This window comes from Calidris pugnax, unplaced genomic scaffold (assembly GCF_001431845.1).
Source record: "Calidris pugnax isolate Ruff unplaced genomic scaffold, ASM143184v1 scaffold63, whole genome shotgun sequence".
Lineage (NCBI taxonomy): Eukaryota > Metazoa > Chordata > Aves > Charadriiformes > Scolopacidae > Calidris > Calidris pugnax.
Genome location: NW_015090852.1, coordinates 3,203,430 through 3,219,597, shown reverse-complemented (window position 1 = coordinate 3,219,597; position 16,168 = coordinate 3,203,430). Strand labels below are relative to the sequence as shown.

The 16,168-nt window shown below is 52.0% G+C and overlaps 1 protein-coding gene across 1 annotated transcript; it reads left to right on the top strand.

Annotated features, from left to right (window-relative positions):
- Nucleotides 1-1,367: 1,367 nt before the first annotated feature.
- Nucleotides 1,368-10,566, top strand: LOC106888832 (LIM homeobox transcription factor 1-alpha-like). Its single transcript, XM_014943337.1, has 7 exons — nt 1,368-1,444; nt 1,802-2,034; nt 7,497-7,666; nt 7,821-7,898; nt 8,169-8,238; nt 8,365-8,535; nt 8,771-10,566. The coding sequence occupies exons 1-7, from the start codon at nt 1,368-1,370 to the stop codon at nt 8,929-8,931; spliced, it is 960 nt and encodes a 319-aa protein (XP_014798823.1). The 3' UTR covers nt 8,932-10,566.
- The last annotated feature ends 5,602 nt before the right edge of the window (nt 10,567-16,168 follow it).

The window sequence follows — 16,168 nt, the reverse complement described above, 5'->3', positions numbered from 1 at the left end:
AGAGCAGGTTGCTCAAAGCCCCATCCAGCCTGGTCTTAAACACCTCCAGGGATGGGGCATCCACAGCTTCTCTGGGCAACCTGCTCCAGTGTCTCACCACCCTCAGAGTAATGAATTTCTTCCCAATATCTAATCTAAATCTCCCCTCTTCCAATTTAAAACCATTACCCCTTGTCCTTATGGGCACCTTTGTCTTGGGAGCTACCTCTGAGGCACGAAGACACGTGCTTTGTCCCCCCGTCTCCTTGTTTTATGAGCTATCAGGCTCATCGCAGAAACTTTTAGAGCTTTTTCCCATTTGCTGACGGTTTTGCTGCAAGGGTTTTGTGTACATCTGTTCCTCTCCTTGTTGGAATGTGGCTGACTCAGCACTTTTCATTTCCTCCGTGATAGCCAAAAAAAAAAAAGAAGGATTGAAAGCCCACGGGTGGCTGCAGGGCGGCCCTTCCCCTCCCCGGCCCTGCAGCCCCCTGGCCCCACGGGTCCCCCCCGGGGAGGACACAAGGGATGAGGACCACGGAGGTGGGACCCATCAGGGGCCGGTGGAGGGCTGGATGTGGTGCTCCCCACGTGGGTGCCCGGAGCATCCCCAGTCTGGGACATGGGTGATGCTCGGAGATAACCTTTGCAGGATGTGTGCTGACTTCTGATTTCTCTTTCTGGGCCAAAGTCATCAAGACAGGGGAATAATAATGTCCAGTTCCCACAGATATTTAGGATGAGGCTGGGTAAACATTGTTGGTTTTTTTTTTTCATTATGGGGCCCAAGCCAAAAAAACAGATATCTGGGGGTGGCGAAAAGGTTCTGGTTTGGTACCTTCAAACATTTCTACTGGGGGAAACATCCCGTTCTCTTAAAACATCCAGCCCAGGGTTTAGCTCCAGGTGCCTCCAAATCCTCTCAAGCCAACACTGGTGCTATCACCTCCACTCTGCTTGCCTTAGTGTCCCCAGCTGTGAATCATTGATCATGCTACTGAGCTTCTCAGCAAGGACATTTAAAGTCAGAGAAAGAAAAGCTCTGTTTCAACCTAAAGTGCTATTGCTGTCGTCATTATTATCAGCTTTTAAGTAGAAAGCCAGTGTGTTGAAACCTGGGAACCCTACAATTAGGGATGCCTCAAACACTGTCAAGGAACAAGCTGAGCTTTTTCTTTTCCTTTTGACACATCAACTCTTCAGTCTGTCACCGGCCTTAACCCAACACTTGCTGCCGTGGGGATTTTTATGATATATTTGATATATTAGACATTCCTGATGTGTTTGCGAGCAGGAACGGAGCTGTTCCAGTGACCGAGGCCAGAGGGTCTGGGTGGTTGTGGGTAACGGTCAGCGTGGGTGCTTTCTGCAGATGTTTGTTGAGAGGCATGGATGAGGTCGCTGGCCCCCTTGGCATCTCCATTATGTCCTCATGCCTAGGCATGATCTGGAGGCAGGTGGACGTGTAGGGTTTGCTTGATAAAACTCATGTAGATGTGCTGTGTCCTATGTCTTGTGGTGGTGGTGACTGGACTGTTGGGTTTGACGCCTGTTTGCTTTTCACACGGAGCATCCAGACGTTGGGGTTTTCATCCCTTGACTGCATTCATGGTTAGCACCTGGTAACACGTCAACCAAAACCGCTCAAGTTGATCCAAAGGCAGCATCCCCCATTGGCACAGGGCAAGCTTGCCGCAATCAAGCACCAACAGGATGACACGGTGGCCTTGTGCCACTATGATGTCCCCAGTGCTGTGCCATCTGCTGGGTGCAGCCACCGTGCCACCAGGTGTCCCGACGGGGTCTCCTCTTGCTCCCCCAGGCTCTTTGCGGGGAAGTGTGCCGGATGCCTGGAGGCCATCGCGCCCAGCGAGCTGGTGATGCGCGCCCAGGAGAGCGTCTACCACCTGCGCTGCTTCTGCTGCCGCGTCTGCCAGCGGCGCCTGCAGAAGGGAGACGAGTTCGTGCTGAAGGAGGGGCAGCTCCTCTGTAAGGGCGACTACGAGAAGGAGCGGGAGCTGCTGAGCTTGGTGAGCCCGGCTCTGTCGCATTCTGGTAAGGGGCCACCCACACCCGGTGTCTCCCAGGCTGGTCCCTGCCAGCTCCAAGGTGGAGTCTGGAGGCAAGGTTTGTCTGGAGGCGAGGTTTGGGCTCACGGCCCTGAACCTCTGCCCCATGGGCCAAAGGGAAAAGGTCTATAAACACCATTGCATCCTCCAGGCAGAGTCTCTCCCACCTCGGCAGCGAGGGTGTGAGCAGGGACCTTGGCAGCAGAGAGGCTGCAGGGCTGGAGGATGCTCTGGGGACCATCCCATCTCATTAGGCTCATTGCTATAAGGGTTTCTGCTCCTGGCCTGTGCAGGGCACCAGCACCCCATCCCCAGGGGTGTACAGCTCCCCAGGTGCAGAGGGAGAGCAGTGCTGGACAAAGGTGACATCTCCCATCTCTCGCTTCAGGAAAACAAAGGGGCTGCCCTGGGTATAAATACGCTGTAAATGAGAGTTTTCTTCCTAAAAAAAAAAATAAATCACGGTCCCAAGCATCCCACAGACTATCTTGGGCTAAACCTTCCGTGTCCCTCCCCTGTGCCTCACTGTCCCTGCCTGGGACTCTGGAAAGGCTGAGTGCAAGAAGTGAGCTGCTTCTGCTGCAGCCACCCTTTTTAATACAGAGGGGAAACTGAGGCACGGAACTAAAACATGAGCTGGGGGCAGGGAACCTGCAAATCTTGTGTCCCCAGTGGCTTCCCAGGCAGTCGATGGCCAGAGCCAGGCTGCAGACCAGGCGTGGGGATGCTGTGGGGATGCTGCTGAGGCAAGGAGGGCTGCAGGAGAGGTGGCACCATAGCTGGAGATGTGCCCTGCTGGAGCATCCAGCTCCAGCCAGGGTGTCACTGCTGGGTTAGGTTGCCCCGAGCCTCAGATCAGCATTAAAATATGTATCTGCAGTCAATGCAAATTGAATCTGAATGTTTACCAGGCAGTAAGAAAACCCAGCAATGGGTGGTAGTGGTGGTGAAAATGATCTGCTAGCAGAAATCCTTGCATTAATGCATCTGAATTTAAAAAAAAATAAAAGGGGGGGAAAAAAATCAGCTTTGTGAGCATTTAGGGAGATGTCATTAAGGTGCAAAGTGGGGCAGGTCACAGACATGGCAAAGCCTGGCACTCACCAGCAGGCACAGGTGATGCTGCCGCTGGGGGAAGGTGTGTGGAGGGACAGGGATGACGTTGGTGGGGATGGAATCAAAATTGCTCAAAACCCATGTTTCTCTTTAATATCATGCTCCTCAGCAGCTAGAGCCCGGCTGCTTTGCAGCTGGCTCTGTCCTAGCACTGCAGCCCAGCTCGCTCGAAAGAGAAAATCCTCACCCTGAACAGCGGTGATGATATTTTAAAATAAAGAGTGAGGCCATGGGAGGAGGCGGCTGAAGGGAGCCAGTAAGTGATGGTCCAGCGCTGGAGGAGCTGGAGGGGCAGGAAGGCAGCAGGATCCGGCACGCTGACGCTGGCTCTGGCCTTAGCCCTGGGAAAATCCTTAATTGATTGAAGAATTATTATTCTTTCCTTATGGGATATACAAACTCTTTCAGTTAAAATAGGAACCAATGAGGAGATATCATGCAGGAAAAAAAAAAAAAGTGAATTGGCCTCTGGTCCCACAATGTTTTGGGTTTATTCCTAGTGGGGGAAAAGGGCAGTTTGGGAAAGGTTGGGGAGCTTTTTCTCCCCAGCGACTCATTGGCTCGTGGTCCAGCCCCTTTGCCAGGGGCTCTGGCCAAACCGAGAGCTTCAATTAGTAAAAACCTCGATGGGAAATACTTATTTGGGTGGAAACTCCAGCTGAGACCCAAGGGACGTGAAGGGCCAGTGTGGTCTCCCCAGCGACTCATTGGCTCATGGTCCAGCCCCTTTGCCAGGGGCTCTGGCCAAACCGAGAGCTTCAATTAGTAAAAACCTCGATGGGAAATACTTATTTCGGTGGAAACTCCAGCTGAGACCCAAGGGACGTGAAGGGCCAGTGTGGGATCAAAAGGGCACGACAACCCCTAGGCTGGTCAGAAACCCAACCCCTGGCAACCCCTGGCTGAGGAGTCCCAGCGCTTCCCCTCTCCCCACAGACCACGTAGCTTAGCCCGACCGCTGTCCCTGCCTGGTTTTGGTGGCCACCAACAGTTTGTCTCAGGGCAGCGCGTGGCTCTGGGGACGGTGGCACAGCAGGGACCACCCCAGGTGTGCATCCCGTGCAGATGTTCAGGGTGGCACGGCTTTGTTCCCTCCTGCCACATTCCCCCCAGGGACCCCACCACCACGCTGGGGGATGCAGAGGGGTGTCCCCACTCCAGCGCTGGTCCTGGATGCCCTTCACCAGGAGCATGTGATGTGCGTGTCCAGCCTCTCCCCAGTCCCCTTTTTGCTTCTCTGAAGCCCCCTGCGCTCCCTCCCCCTGGCCGCTGCTCACCAAAGGCCACTTGATGAGAAAGTGCAGATAAAAAGCGAGCCATATGTTGCCTGTAATCTCCCAAACCCTTGCTTCAATTACTGCCTCCCCCGAGCCTCCGCCGCCCAGCCTAAGTAAACAAGCCCCTCTGAAAGAGGACCCCGCTTTCCAATTAAAAGCGTCCTAACGTTTCTCCTCTCCCTAAATCCTCTCGAGCGAGGAATGTCCTGGCCCCGGCGGCGGGATGCGGGCTCGGCGGGTCGGAGCGAGGGCACGCCGCACAATATCCATCGCCCCGGCCCCTTCCCAGGTGACGTCAGGGGCAGCCCCAGACACTCATTAATTTCTCCCCCCTCCTTGGTGGGGAAAGGCTTGAAAGGGAGAGTTAATTAAAAGTAATACCCTGCCAAATCCGGCTTCGCTTTTCCTTCTTTCCCTTTGACTCTGGGAGGGATTTGGGGAGCAGGTGTTGGGGGGGAGGGTTTGGGGAGGAGGGGGGTGCTGCTGGGAGTGTGGTTTTCCCCCTTCGTGTTGGTTTTGAGCATCTTTTACTTGATAGAGTCCGTGAGCCTCTGTCTCTCCCCCTGCTGGGCTCTGTCCCTGTGGGACGAGGGGGAATTCGGGTGCTAACCTCGCGTTAAGGTGCAGAGGAGTTCAGGAACTGAAATGTCTCCATCAGTTGACATTCCTCCCTCCAGTATTTGTAAAAAAATCTGTACCCTTCCGTCAAAATTAAACTCCTTCAGGTTTCAGGAGAGCAGGCAGCTCAGCCAAGCAGAGACCCTGCTTGTGCTGGCACTGAGGAGGAGACAGAGGCATCCGCTGCTCAGCCCCATTAGCCTCAGAGACTCCACACCCCGGGGGGTCCCCAGCACTGGAGCTGGAGAACTTCTGGATTACTATGTCTCTCACATTGGGACGTGCAAGAAAACAGCAGTTTGTCTTTCCCGTTGCCATTGCTGCTGGTGGTGTGCCATGGATGTGCTGTGGGTGAGCAGCAGAAGCAGCGCACCGGCTCCTGGAGGCCAGCGCCCAGCTACAGGCTGTTTTGGGGACCACCAAGGTGGACGTCTCTCTGTGTCCCAGTCCCCCTTCGTGTTGGTTTTGAGCATCTTTTACTTGATAGAGTCCGTGAGCCTCTGTCTCTCCCCCTGCTGGGCTCTGTCCCTGTGGGACGAGGGGGAATTCGGGTGCTAACCTCGCGTTAAGGTGCAGAGGAGTTCAGGAACTGAAATGTCTCCATCAGTTGACATTCCTCCCTCCAGTATTTGTAAAAAAATCTGTACCCTTCCGTCAAAATTAAACTCCTTCAGGTTTCAGGAGAGCAGGCAGCTCAGCCAAGCAGAGACCCTGCCTGTGCTGGCACTGAGGAGGAGACAGAGGCATCCGCTGCTCAGCCCCATTAGCCTCAGAGACTCCACACCCCGGGGGGTCCCCAGCACTGGAGCTGGAGAACTTCTGGATTACTATGTCTCTCACATTGGGACGTGCAAGAAAACAGCAGTTTGTCTTTCCCGTTGCCATTGCTGCTGGTGGTGTGCCATGGATGTGCTGTGGGTGAGCAGCAGAAGCAGCGCACCGGCTCCTGGAGGCCAGCGCCCAGCTACAGGCTGTTTTGGGGACCACCAAGGTGGACGTCTCTCTGTGTCCCAGCCCTCACCACAGGGAAGGTCTCCACAGTGGCTGGTGAGACCAGGAGAGAGCCCAGCAGTACGGAGGAGGAGGTAACTGGTACCCAAGAGCATCCTTGCCCCTCTGCAGAAACCATTGCCTCCCCTCGTCCCAGTCTGCTCCTGTCTTTCCCCATCTTCCAGCTGGGCTGCTGTTGAATTTACGCTTACTTGCTTTGTGTTATCCATGATTAGCTCTTGTCAAGGGGTGTGACCTGACCTGCTTTAGCCATTAATTACTCTGGGCCAGGCTCACAACCCCTGGTGCATCCCCACCTCTCGGAGACGTGGCAAGCCCGGGATGGGACTCGGGCCAAGCACAGCCTTCCAGTCCGCGTCTGCATCAAACCAGCACCTCAGCTCCGTTGCTGATTCCCAAAAGGATGGTGGAGGAGCTTTTTCTGGAAAAGGCTGTAAGTGATTTACGGCTTGTGAGAGGGAAGGACCTGTGCTGTCAAATCTGCATTACAGCCCTCCCACGCCAGCAAGGTCATGGACACGGCAGTGATGCGGTAAATGAGGAGGGCTGGGAAGAGGCAGGGCAGCGCTGCCTGCTTTCTTGGAGAGGCTCCTGCCCCAAGGCCCCGTGGCCCTGAGCAGTGGAGAACAGCGAGGAGATACAAATCGGTGCCTGGGAACACAACGGAGCAGCACGTTGCAGCGAGTACCCAAGGGGGTGAAGCTTGAAGCAGCCTGGGCTTCTATCCAGGGAGATTTAAACTCCTCAGAAGGGGGGAAATGGAGGTGGAAAGGTGCCACTTATATTTGTGGTTACAACTCCGTGCTCTGGATGGAGTGGACTTCCATAGTAGGGCAAACCAGGAGGGGTTTGTGAGGTCTTGGCTAATGCATTGCCCTCTCTGAGCATCTCTGCTCCCCCTTTGGCCTGACCTCCCCCAGCCGGGAATGTCTGGGCAGAGGGACCAAATGCCTGGTCCCTGGCTGGGCTGGGGGACAGCCCCAGGAGCACAGCAGTCCTTGATGGCTGCTGTCCCCTCATGTGGATGTCACCCGTGTGTCTCTCTCCAGATGTATCCCAGGCTGTGCCCTGGCAGAAGATCCCTGTGGAGCAGGCAGGGATTTGGGGCTGATAGAGGGAAAATCAGGTGTCCCAGAGTTTCATATTGCAGCTGCTCGGATTGTTGGAGAAAAGAAGAACCAAAAAGCACATCTGTTGGCTGAGCAACCCCAAACCATAGAGAGTTATAGAGCTGTCACAGCAGCTCTCCCCGTGTCTGAGCTGCCACGGGTCAGCCAGCCCCAAACCTCAGCTCCTCACACACATTCACAAGAAGAACCCCACCAACACCCCCTTGTTTTAAGTCTCCCAGATCATTTTGGAAAATGATGTATGTGGTTCATTGTCTGTGAAGGACCTGCTGTTTTTTTTTTTTCCCCTCCCTTAGGCAAAAGTGATGATGAGGACAGCGTCTGCAAACTGGGCCAAGCGTCGGGGAAGGGTGCTGAGGATGGGAAGGATCACAAGCGGCCCAAGAGACCCCGGACAATCCTAACTACGCAGCAGCGGAGGGCATTCAAGGCATCCTTTGAGGTCTCCTCCAAGCCATGCAGGAAGGTATGGGGAGAAGAGCTTGTTCTCAGCCACCTCCAGCCCCCAAAGGGGGATCCTGGATTCTGGGCAAGTACTTGCCCCGGCTGCTCTGTATCCTCCTAAAGTGCCCCCAAAAAGCTCAGGGGGCTGAGACACCTTTGTCATTCCTCTCTCCAAGGTGCGGGAGACGCTGGCGGCTGAGACGGGGCTGAGTGTCCGTGTGGTGCAGGTCTGGTTCCAGAACCAGCGAGCAAAGGTGGGCGCGTGGGTTTTTTTTGTGTGGATTTGTTTTTTGTGGTTTGTTTTTGTTTTTGTTTTTGTTTTGTTTTGTTTTTGTTTTTGTTTTTTGTTGTTGTTTTTTTGTGGTTGGACTCGATGATCTCAGAGGTCCCTTCCAACCACTAAGATTCTGTGATGCTGTGATTCTGTGGGGGCAGCTGATCACCAGCAGCCGGTGCCGGAACTCTCTTCTCTCCTCGCTCCGGCCAGGGGATGATTTCACCCCAATTTTTTTCCCTTTTCCCAGATGAAGAAGCTCGCCAGGAGGCAACAGCAGCAGCAGCAGGATCAGCAAAACACACAGCGCCTGAGCTCAGGTACCCCCCTCACACCCAGCCCTCCCCGCACTCGGGGTCTTCCCATTTTCCAGCCCTCTCCAGGCTTCCCAAGGGAGCAAAAAAGCAGCAGCCCGGCTGCACTGACAGCTTGCTCTTATCTTCCAGCCCAGACAAATGGTGGTGGCAGCACGGGGCTGGAGGGGATGCTGAACCCCTACACTGCTCTGCCCCCACCCCAGCAGCTGCTGGGCATGGAGCAAAGTGTCTACGGCTCCGACCCCTTCCGGCAAGGGCTCACCCCCCCGCAGATGCCTGGAGACCACATGCACCCCTATGGTAAGGCTCCAGGGTTTGCCTCTTGCCTCCTATCCATCAAAGAGATGCTGGGCCATGGCCGGGGGGGGGCTGTGTGGTGGGGGTATGCTTGAGGGAAGCAGTGATTTCTGGGAAGAGAGCAGTTCCCTCTTCCCTAAATCCTCACACTGCAAAAGCTGGGGGTACTGGACACTGTCAAGGTGCCAGAGGAGAAACCAGGATCTGAAGGCCTTCTCCTCCTTTCCTGCTTCCAAAGGTGCCGAGCCCCTCTTCCACGACTTGGATAGCGATGATACCTCACTGAGCAACCTGGGCGACTGCTTCCTCGACACGGCGGGTGCGGGGCCGCTCCAGGCAGGAGTGGGGAACCCCATCGACCACCTCTACTCCATGCAGAACTCCTACTTCACCTCCTGAGCACGGCATGGTCCCCGGCACGGGGCAGCCGATGCCGCCACGCTGCCTCAGGAGGGGCTGCAGAGCCCCCGGGGTTGGGAGGGAGGGGGAAGCGACACTGCTGGGATGCTCTCAAACAATATGTTGTAGCTTGGGATTCCCAAGGAGCGAGTTAAGTTATGGGTTGCATAGTTTCATGTTTCTCTTAGGAGCCTAGGATTAGGGACAGGAGTGGTTTTTGCAGCTGGCTGGTGGGTTTTCAAATTTCAAACGGGGAACCAAATTTCTCGTTTCAGCAGGGGGAAAAGGCAGGGGGAGGGGGAAACCCTTCCCGCAGGAGCATCCCAGTGCCATATCCCCTCTGCACCACCTTCGGTCAGAGCAGTGGAATGAGCAAACTGCTGATCTGCACAGGGGGGAGCCCGTAGATTCAACTGGGCTTTGAAATTTGAAAAGCTGACAACGCTTTGGGGAAACATGGGGAAAATTTCACTGTGGGGTTTTCCTTCTGTTCCCTCAACCAGCTTGAGTGCTCGCTGTTTAAACACAGGGACTTTTAAGATAGATGTTCCCATGCAAATATAGAAAGCTAGAAACCCCTAGCATCGTCCCCGTCCCCGAAGATGGGGCTCTGTGTGTGTATGTGTGTGTGTGTGGGCACGCACGTGTGTGTGTGCAGAGCTGTGCGGCTGTGGGTGATGCACTGCACAGCCACACCTGCCAGATTGTATCAACAAAGTTTATTTCTAAGTCTATCAGAAATTTACTGTACAGCAAAAGTAACTTTATTTTCAGCGTGAACCATATTTAAGGAAATACTCAATGCACTTAAGTTATAAGATGAAATAATTTACTTTTTATAAACGTTATGTTTAGGTTGCAAAAGCCCAGTGGCAGGGAAGGAACATCAGTTCACTTCAGGCAATAGGTTTGGGTTTTGGGGTTGGTTATTTTTGGTGCTCTCAGGTTGCCGCACTGGTTTTGAGGTGCAGTTGAAACCCAAAGCAGGGCTAGCTCCAGGGACCTGCTCCTCCGCTTGCAGATCGATGGGGACAGCACAGTGGCCAGGTCCTGTTCATATCGCTGGATGTGTCCAGGAGGTCGGTGTGGAGTGGACAACACTGCTGGAGCTGGTGGACTACCTGGCCCATGCGGGTTCAGCCATGCTTCTCTGCATCACCTCTCTTCTTCCCATGGCAGGACCCAGCCTGCCTCTGCCAGCGACCCTGTCCCATACCCTCAAGTATGGGTGCTAGACCAGTGTGAGCTGCTGTCCTGGCTCTGGAGAACATCGCAGCCCATATCACCACCACTTGGGCGAAGGAGGAAGGAGGGAGAGCCCTGCATTTCCCACTTCATGCTTGGGTTCATCCCTGCAGGAGCTGTGGGAACCTGGGGAAAGTTCTCCTTGGGGTCGAGCCTTCAGCTGACCCTCACCTCATCCCCACTCTCGTTTTCATGCGTTGTGTCCTTTTGTGCTGCTGTTCACAAATGATGTAAGCGACAACCCATAAAGACATGCAAGTGGCTGTGAGGCTCAGAACACTGGCTCATTGCCACCGTACGATCTGACACTGAATGTAGCAAGGTCTGGAGATGGCTGACCCGGCGGGAGATGCTGACACACTGTCAGAAATCACGTACCAAGATGCAATTAAAAAGACAAAAAAAAATCTCTGAAAAAAAGTAATGAAAGCCTGGTCTTTTCTTGCGTGGGGTGTCCTGTTGACTCAGAGGGAAGTGTTTGAATCATCTCCAAAGTTGGCAAGGTGTTCAGTAGCGTAGACCATGGGAGAAGCTTTTGCTCTTTGAGGTTTTGATGTCAAGTGTTCTCTGGTCTGGGACTAAACTGGCCCTTGAGGGTCAGAGAGTGGTGGATCTGGAAGGTGACACACCTCTGGATCCCATCCGAGGTGGCAGCGAGGGACTTGCTGGGTCTCTCTACCAAGCGCAGAAGGACTGTGCAGAACTAGTTCAGCTGTGAACAACCAATTTGTAGACATCTGTAGGCAGCAGAGAGGACTCCCAACCAAAACGACAAAAGAAAAAAGGAGGTGAGACACCAGGCAATCTTCTTTACAACAAGGCCGGGGGGGGAGGAAACAATGGAGAAAGGATGGAGAAAAAGAGAAAAAAGTGTTTTCTATAGGGGGGGGGGGGGGGTTGGAACGGTGGAGAAAGGAGGGAGAAAAAGAGAAAAAAGTGTTTTCTGTGTTTGCCAGGTCTCTGCATGAGCTTCTGTGTATTTGTACTAACAGAAAACACTTATAAGTGCTCTCATCTGGACTAGCACTTCACCATGAACCCTAACCCTCCATGGCAGGGCTGTGGGCAACTCCATACTAGGACTGTCTAAAAGATGTAAGTGGGTATTTCCCAATAGAAGTTGTTCTCATCACAGCTCCCTGACATTGAGATGTTCAGGGGGTATGTGCTGATGCCACCAAACTGGGGACAGGGATCCACAATTCATTGTCTGAGATGTTCAAAACAAGGTGTTCTTCCTGCCCTTCATCAGTCACTGCTCCGCTGTTCCTGCGCTGTAAAAATGTTTTCCAAGTCCAACCTGCAGAAAAAAATATTCTAAAATAGTGTGAAGAAAACATGTGATTTTTATTTTGCAAGTTGTAGTTCCCCAGGAACAGCCTGGATTTCTTGGATTGGTTTGGGATTTTGCTCTATTTCAGGACAGAAGAGCGTGGCACCTGACCCTATGAATGGCAACTGCTGCAAAGCCCTGCAGCAGCCCCAGCCCAGCAGCGTCCTGTTTGTTCCAGTCACTGAATCACATCTTGGGACAGGGTGCTGGGCAGCCTGCCTGGCCCAAACTACTTGGGATTGTGTTCTTGGTCACCCTGCAGCCCAGCTTTTCCTCTTGATCCCCAAAATAAGGACTTATTTTTAGACGCTGAACAGGCTCTGTTTTCTCTCAACAATAATATTTTGATTACAAAACCTCTCTGAGCCTTTATTTTGTCTCTGTTGCCTCAGATGTAGGAGAAGGCTTTCCATGCAGAATTAAATAAGCTATATTAAGCTGCAAGGTCTTCTCTTCCGGTAGAAGTAGTTTCACCTGTGCCTGCTTGCTCATTAGGGATGTAATTAGTCACCAGGTGAAGGTGTTGCAGGAGGGAGGGTAAAGCCCTATATAAGCAGGATTCACAGGTTGCCTGGGTTTGGGAGGAGGTGGGAAGACATGCCCTAGGAAGCTGCCTGGCCTGATTTGAGATGATCTTGTGAAGGACAGCAGGGTAGGTGCTTGTGTGCAAAATTTGCTGTGTTTCTAAAGCCTTTGCTCTTTCTAAGAGAATTATTTGTTGGGGGATTTCTTTGTGGAGACTTTGGGGTTTGTTTACTTTTCTCTGGCAAAGCACAACACTGATACCTGTTGTAAGTGCTGGCATTTTAAAATGGTGGCTAAGCATAGGTTTTTAGCTGGCTGTCTCCAAACCCAGCTTTGGGATGGGTAACACAGAAAGGCAAAATCCTATCTTTCAGTTTAGGATTTTGGCACAGGAGGGCTCCACAGCAGCAAAGAAAAGGGTTGGACCTGTTGGGGAAATTATGTCTTGGGATTTTTCTGTCACTGGGCTTGGTGGTCTTAGAGAAATGCTGGCTGGTGCTAGTGGAGTGGAGGGGTGAGGTTGATGGTCGCTGGGGGCTGGAGGTGGTGATGAGCTTTGCTTGTGGAAAGGGGGCAGAGTTGGGGAGGTGGAGTCCATGTGGTGTGGAGGAGCAGCTGTGACCCATGAAGCCAGCCTGAGTCTGATTTGTAGGATCCAGCTGTAGGTAATAGCTGGGTTAACACTGCCCAGGCTTGCAATAGAAAAATGGATGTTTTCATTAGTTGTTATTAAAATTGCCTTTAAAATTCCCCTCACTTGGATACTTCTTAAAACGTTGTGTTTAAATTTAAAAAAAATAAAATAAAATTGGTTAAAGATAAAAGGCTTGTCTTCCCCACCCACAGCTATCTCCTATTTGAAAAATGTTCACCTACATCAGTCTGGCTTTTCATCAGCCTAACTATCAATTTACACTTACCAAATTACTTCCCCCAGAATAAAGCCCCCATAAAAACCATGTCATACAGACTGATTGCCTACTTTTAAAATCTTGCGAAAATGTAATGACATGCTATAATAACAGTGTCTCAAAGTATGTGTGTGTATATATGTATGAAATTATTAAATATAGTATATAATTTGGGGGAAGGATGAGTGTTGTGGAAGGGGGTAGATCTTATCTCGTAGAATCAGCAGAATTCATGGTCTTAAAAGCTGTCCTCCTCCTGCAAGTTGGCCTGTGTGCTTGGTACAACCCAAACACAAGTCCAGCTTGCAATTGTGCAATGCAGGAGCAGATGTGGATCCTCTTGTCATCTGGATTTCATATTCTGTTGTGGCTTATTTCAGGGTGTGGATGGATCCTGCCAAAGCAAAAGCTGGCTGGGCCTTATCTTCTGCAGGTGGTGGAGTCACTGCATGGCAGATGACTCCTTGTCAGGCTGGGTGGATTGTTTTATGTCTCTGGGTGGGTGGTGGGTTCAGGACTGCCCCCCCCTGCCCTGGGATGTACTTTCATGGTGCTGCTCTGCCATATTGTGGTCCATGTCTGAGCCCACTCGGCCTGGGGAGCAACTCCCTGGGACAAATGATACCTTCTTGTCAAAGCCAGGAAGAAAAGAACAAGGTCTGATATGAAAACAGGCTCTACCTTGCTCTCCAAGACAAGGGCAATGCCAGGAAAGGGTTGGGAGCTGACCTTCATGTCTCTAGTGACTCAAAACAAAGCCCCCTCTGTTCAGGCACTGCTTGGTGGCCAAGGAAAGATCAAGTCAGAGATTACTTTTCAGTTGAGGACACTGATTAGATGATACTGATAGCCAGGAAAGAGCTAGCTCTGAGTGATATTATGTTAATTAACTTGCTCTTTGTGAATGGATGGTATAGGAGCTTGCGGCAGATGCAGACTGGAGTGAAACTCAAAATGGTATTGGCCAAGTCTGCCTGGGTTTTTATTTGGAGATACAAACTTTGATGGTATTTGTGGGAATTCTTGTAGTGCACAGACACAGGAAGAAGCAACCTTCCTGGAAGCATGTCACCTTGGTAGCAGATGCTGTCTAGGAAAATTACCTCCAGTTGAAGAGTTGGATCCTTGCCTTGCTCAAAATGGCCTGGCTCAACTGAAGTCAGTGGAACTGTGCTGGCTTCTGCCAGCTGAGATGTGGCCACTAAGAGACACCTAAGCAGACAGCTTCCCAGCAGAGAGGAGCTTGGTGCAGTGAGGAGGCCCATGTGTGAACCTCGGTGCACAGCCATCTCCCCAACCCCTTGCTGCACAGGGTCTGGCAGGGTGAGGGCTGCTTTCTTGTGTGATGTGGGCATGAACTCATATACAAAAGGAGCCTGCAGGAGAGTTTCTTGTGTACTCACATGAGTTGGGTTGTCTTTCTACATATCTGAGGTGGAGAGGGCATGAATCTCAGGGAAGCCACAGGCAGGGTCTTTCCCTGGAAGTGGATATGTGAGGTAGCAAATGTAGCTTTTCTGGTGGGAAAAGACCAAAGCTTTGATTGCTTCTGTCGCCTTTCCAGAGTGAAATAATTTGCCAGATGTCCGATATCTACACTGATGCTGTTCTGAGCACAAAATGTCACCCATCATTAGAAATCGCTTGTCTTGTGACACATGATAGGGCTCAAACCACTGAGGATGAGTGCCTTGGCCTTATGGTAGGTCTGTGAGCAAGATCCCAGGTAACACCAGCTGTCCAAATCTGTGACTTGCATTTACTAAGTCTTTTCTTCCACTGCTCATCATCTGTGTGGAAAGTTCATTTTAAGAAAAGCTTTGTGAAATGGCAAAGACTTGCAATGGAAAGGCAGGAAAAAGGTTAGAACCTATTCAGGTGTAAAAGGGTGAATAATAGCTCCTTATCTGGTTGGAGATCAGACCAAATTCTTGTCTCTGTTCCTCTGAGTGGCAATGTGTTGGTCATGAAAAGGTTACCTTGTCAGCTGTAGACCTCCTAGATACTGATGTGGAGGCTGACATGTACTTGCTGGTTGACATGTATAAGTTCACAGGCTGAGGACGAACGTATCCAACTGCAAACCATGTCAAAACACTCCAAGTGATCAAATACCGACAGCACTTTCGGTGAAGAACAGCAGATTCCCACCGCCTCGGGCCCTCTGAGCTGCTGCTTCAGAGAGGAGATCAGATTTCTCCTCTGATGACCCTGAGAACAGGGGGCTCATTCAGAGGGATGCTTGGTGGATTGAATAATGGTCTCAGGGCAAAGTAAATCTGTGGCAGGAGGCAGGCAGACCCTGTGGCACAGAGATGGGGAGCTGCTGGTGTACTCCAGCAAGAAGTGCCCTGGGATCCTTATCAATATGGTGGCTTCAAGTGGGGCAAAGAACTAATGATCCTTTTTGACCAATCTTACTTAGGACTCTTAAAGAGCCCAGACAGGATTAGCATTCTGGAGAGCTGAGCTTTGGTGTTCTGAAACTGGCTGACCACCAGCAGCTCTGGCTCTCCTCTCTTACCTCTGCTCCTTGTGGTACGGGTGCAATAATATCTGCTTTGGAGAGGAGAGGTTGTGACAGGAGGTATCCATGGAGCCTCAGGCTTCTCTGTGCTTTCCCAAGAGTATCAGCAAAGAAACAAGTCTGTGCTCAACACAAGCTCAAAATAATATGTGAGCATGGAGGGCCCCGAGGCTGCACACAGAAAGTGAGGAGGAGATGGGAAACAGTGAGCAACCACCCCTTTCGCTGAACGAGGCAGGGACCGTATGGAAAATATAGCATGAGATCATGGAACTAGAGATGTAGCGCAATGCCTGTGCCTTGGATGGCTGATTATGTTGTCCTGACAACCCTGAGCTGGTGTCCCAGGGTTGGAGGGTTTGGCTCTGCAGCTGAGTGCATGTAGGTATTTGGGAAGTAACTGGAGAGCCCCTGAGGAGTTTGGGAAGAGGAGACTGGTGAAACTCTTCCAAAAGGATTAGCTGGAGCTTGCCAGAAGCTATAACCGACTGTTGGCTGCTCTATCTCCTCCTGGAGTGGGTGGAGGGGTGAGGAAGGAGTGGTGACATCCCAGCACTGCCAGTAGAAGACCTGGGGGCCTGGGGCATGTGAAGCCTCATCCCATGGGCCAAAGACTGCCTTTGCCAGGAGCTCTTCAACAAATTTTGGGGTGGGAGAGCTGGAGATAGAGTGAGAAGCTCAGACAGGACACAGTGG

What these genes read in the sequence shown, in the direction of transcription:
- LOC106888832 (XM_014943337.1), top strand. Translation starts at nt 1,368, where the DNA reads ATGGATGAGGTCGCTGGCCCCCTTGGCATCTCCATTATGTCCTCATGC. An exon ending in CCCGGCTCTGTCGCATTCTG is followed by an intron (nt 2,035 to 7,496) that starts GTAAGGGGCCAC and finishes CCCCTCCCTTAG; the next exon opens with GCAAAAGTGATGATGAGGAC. An exon ending in CCTCCAAGCCATGCAGGAAG is followed by an intron (nt 7,667 to 7,820) that starts GTATGGGGAGAA and finishes CCTCTCTCCAAG; the next exon opens with GTGCGGGAGACGCTGGCGGC.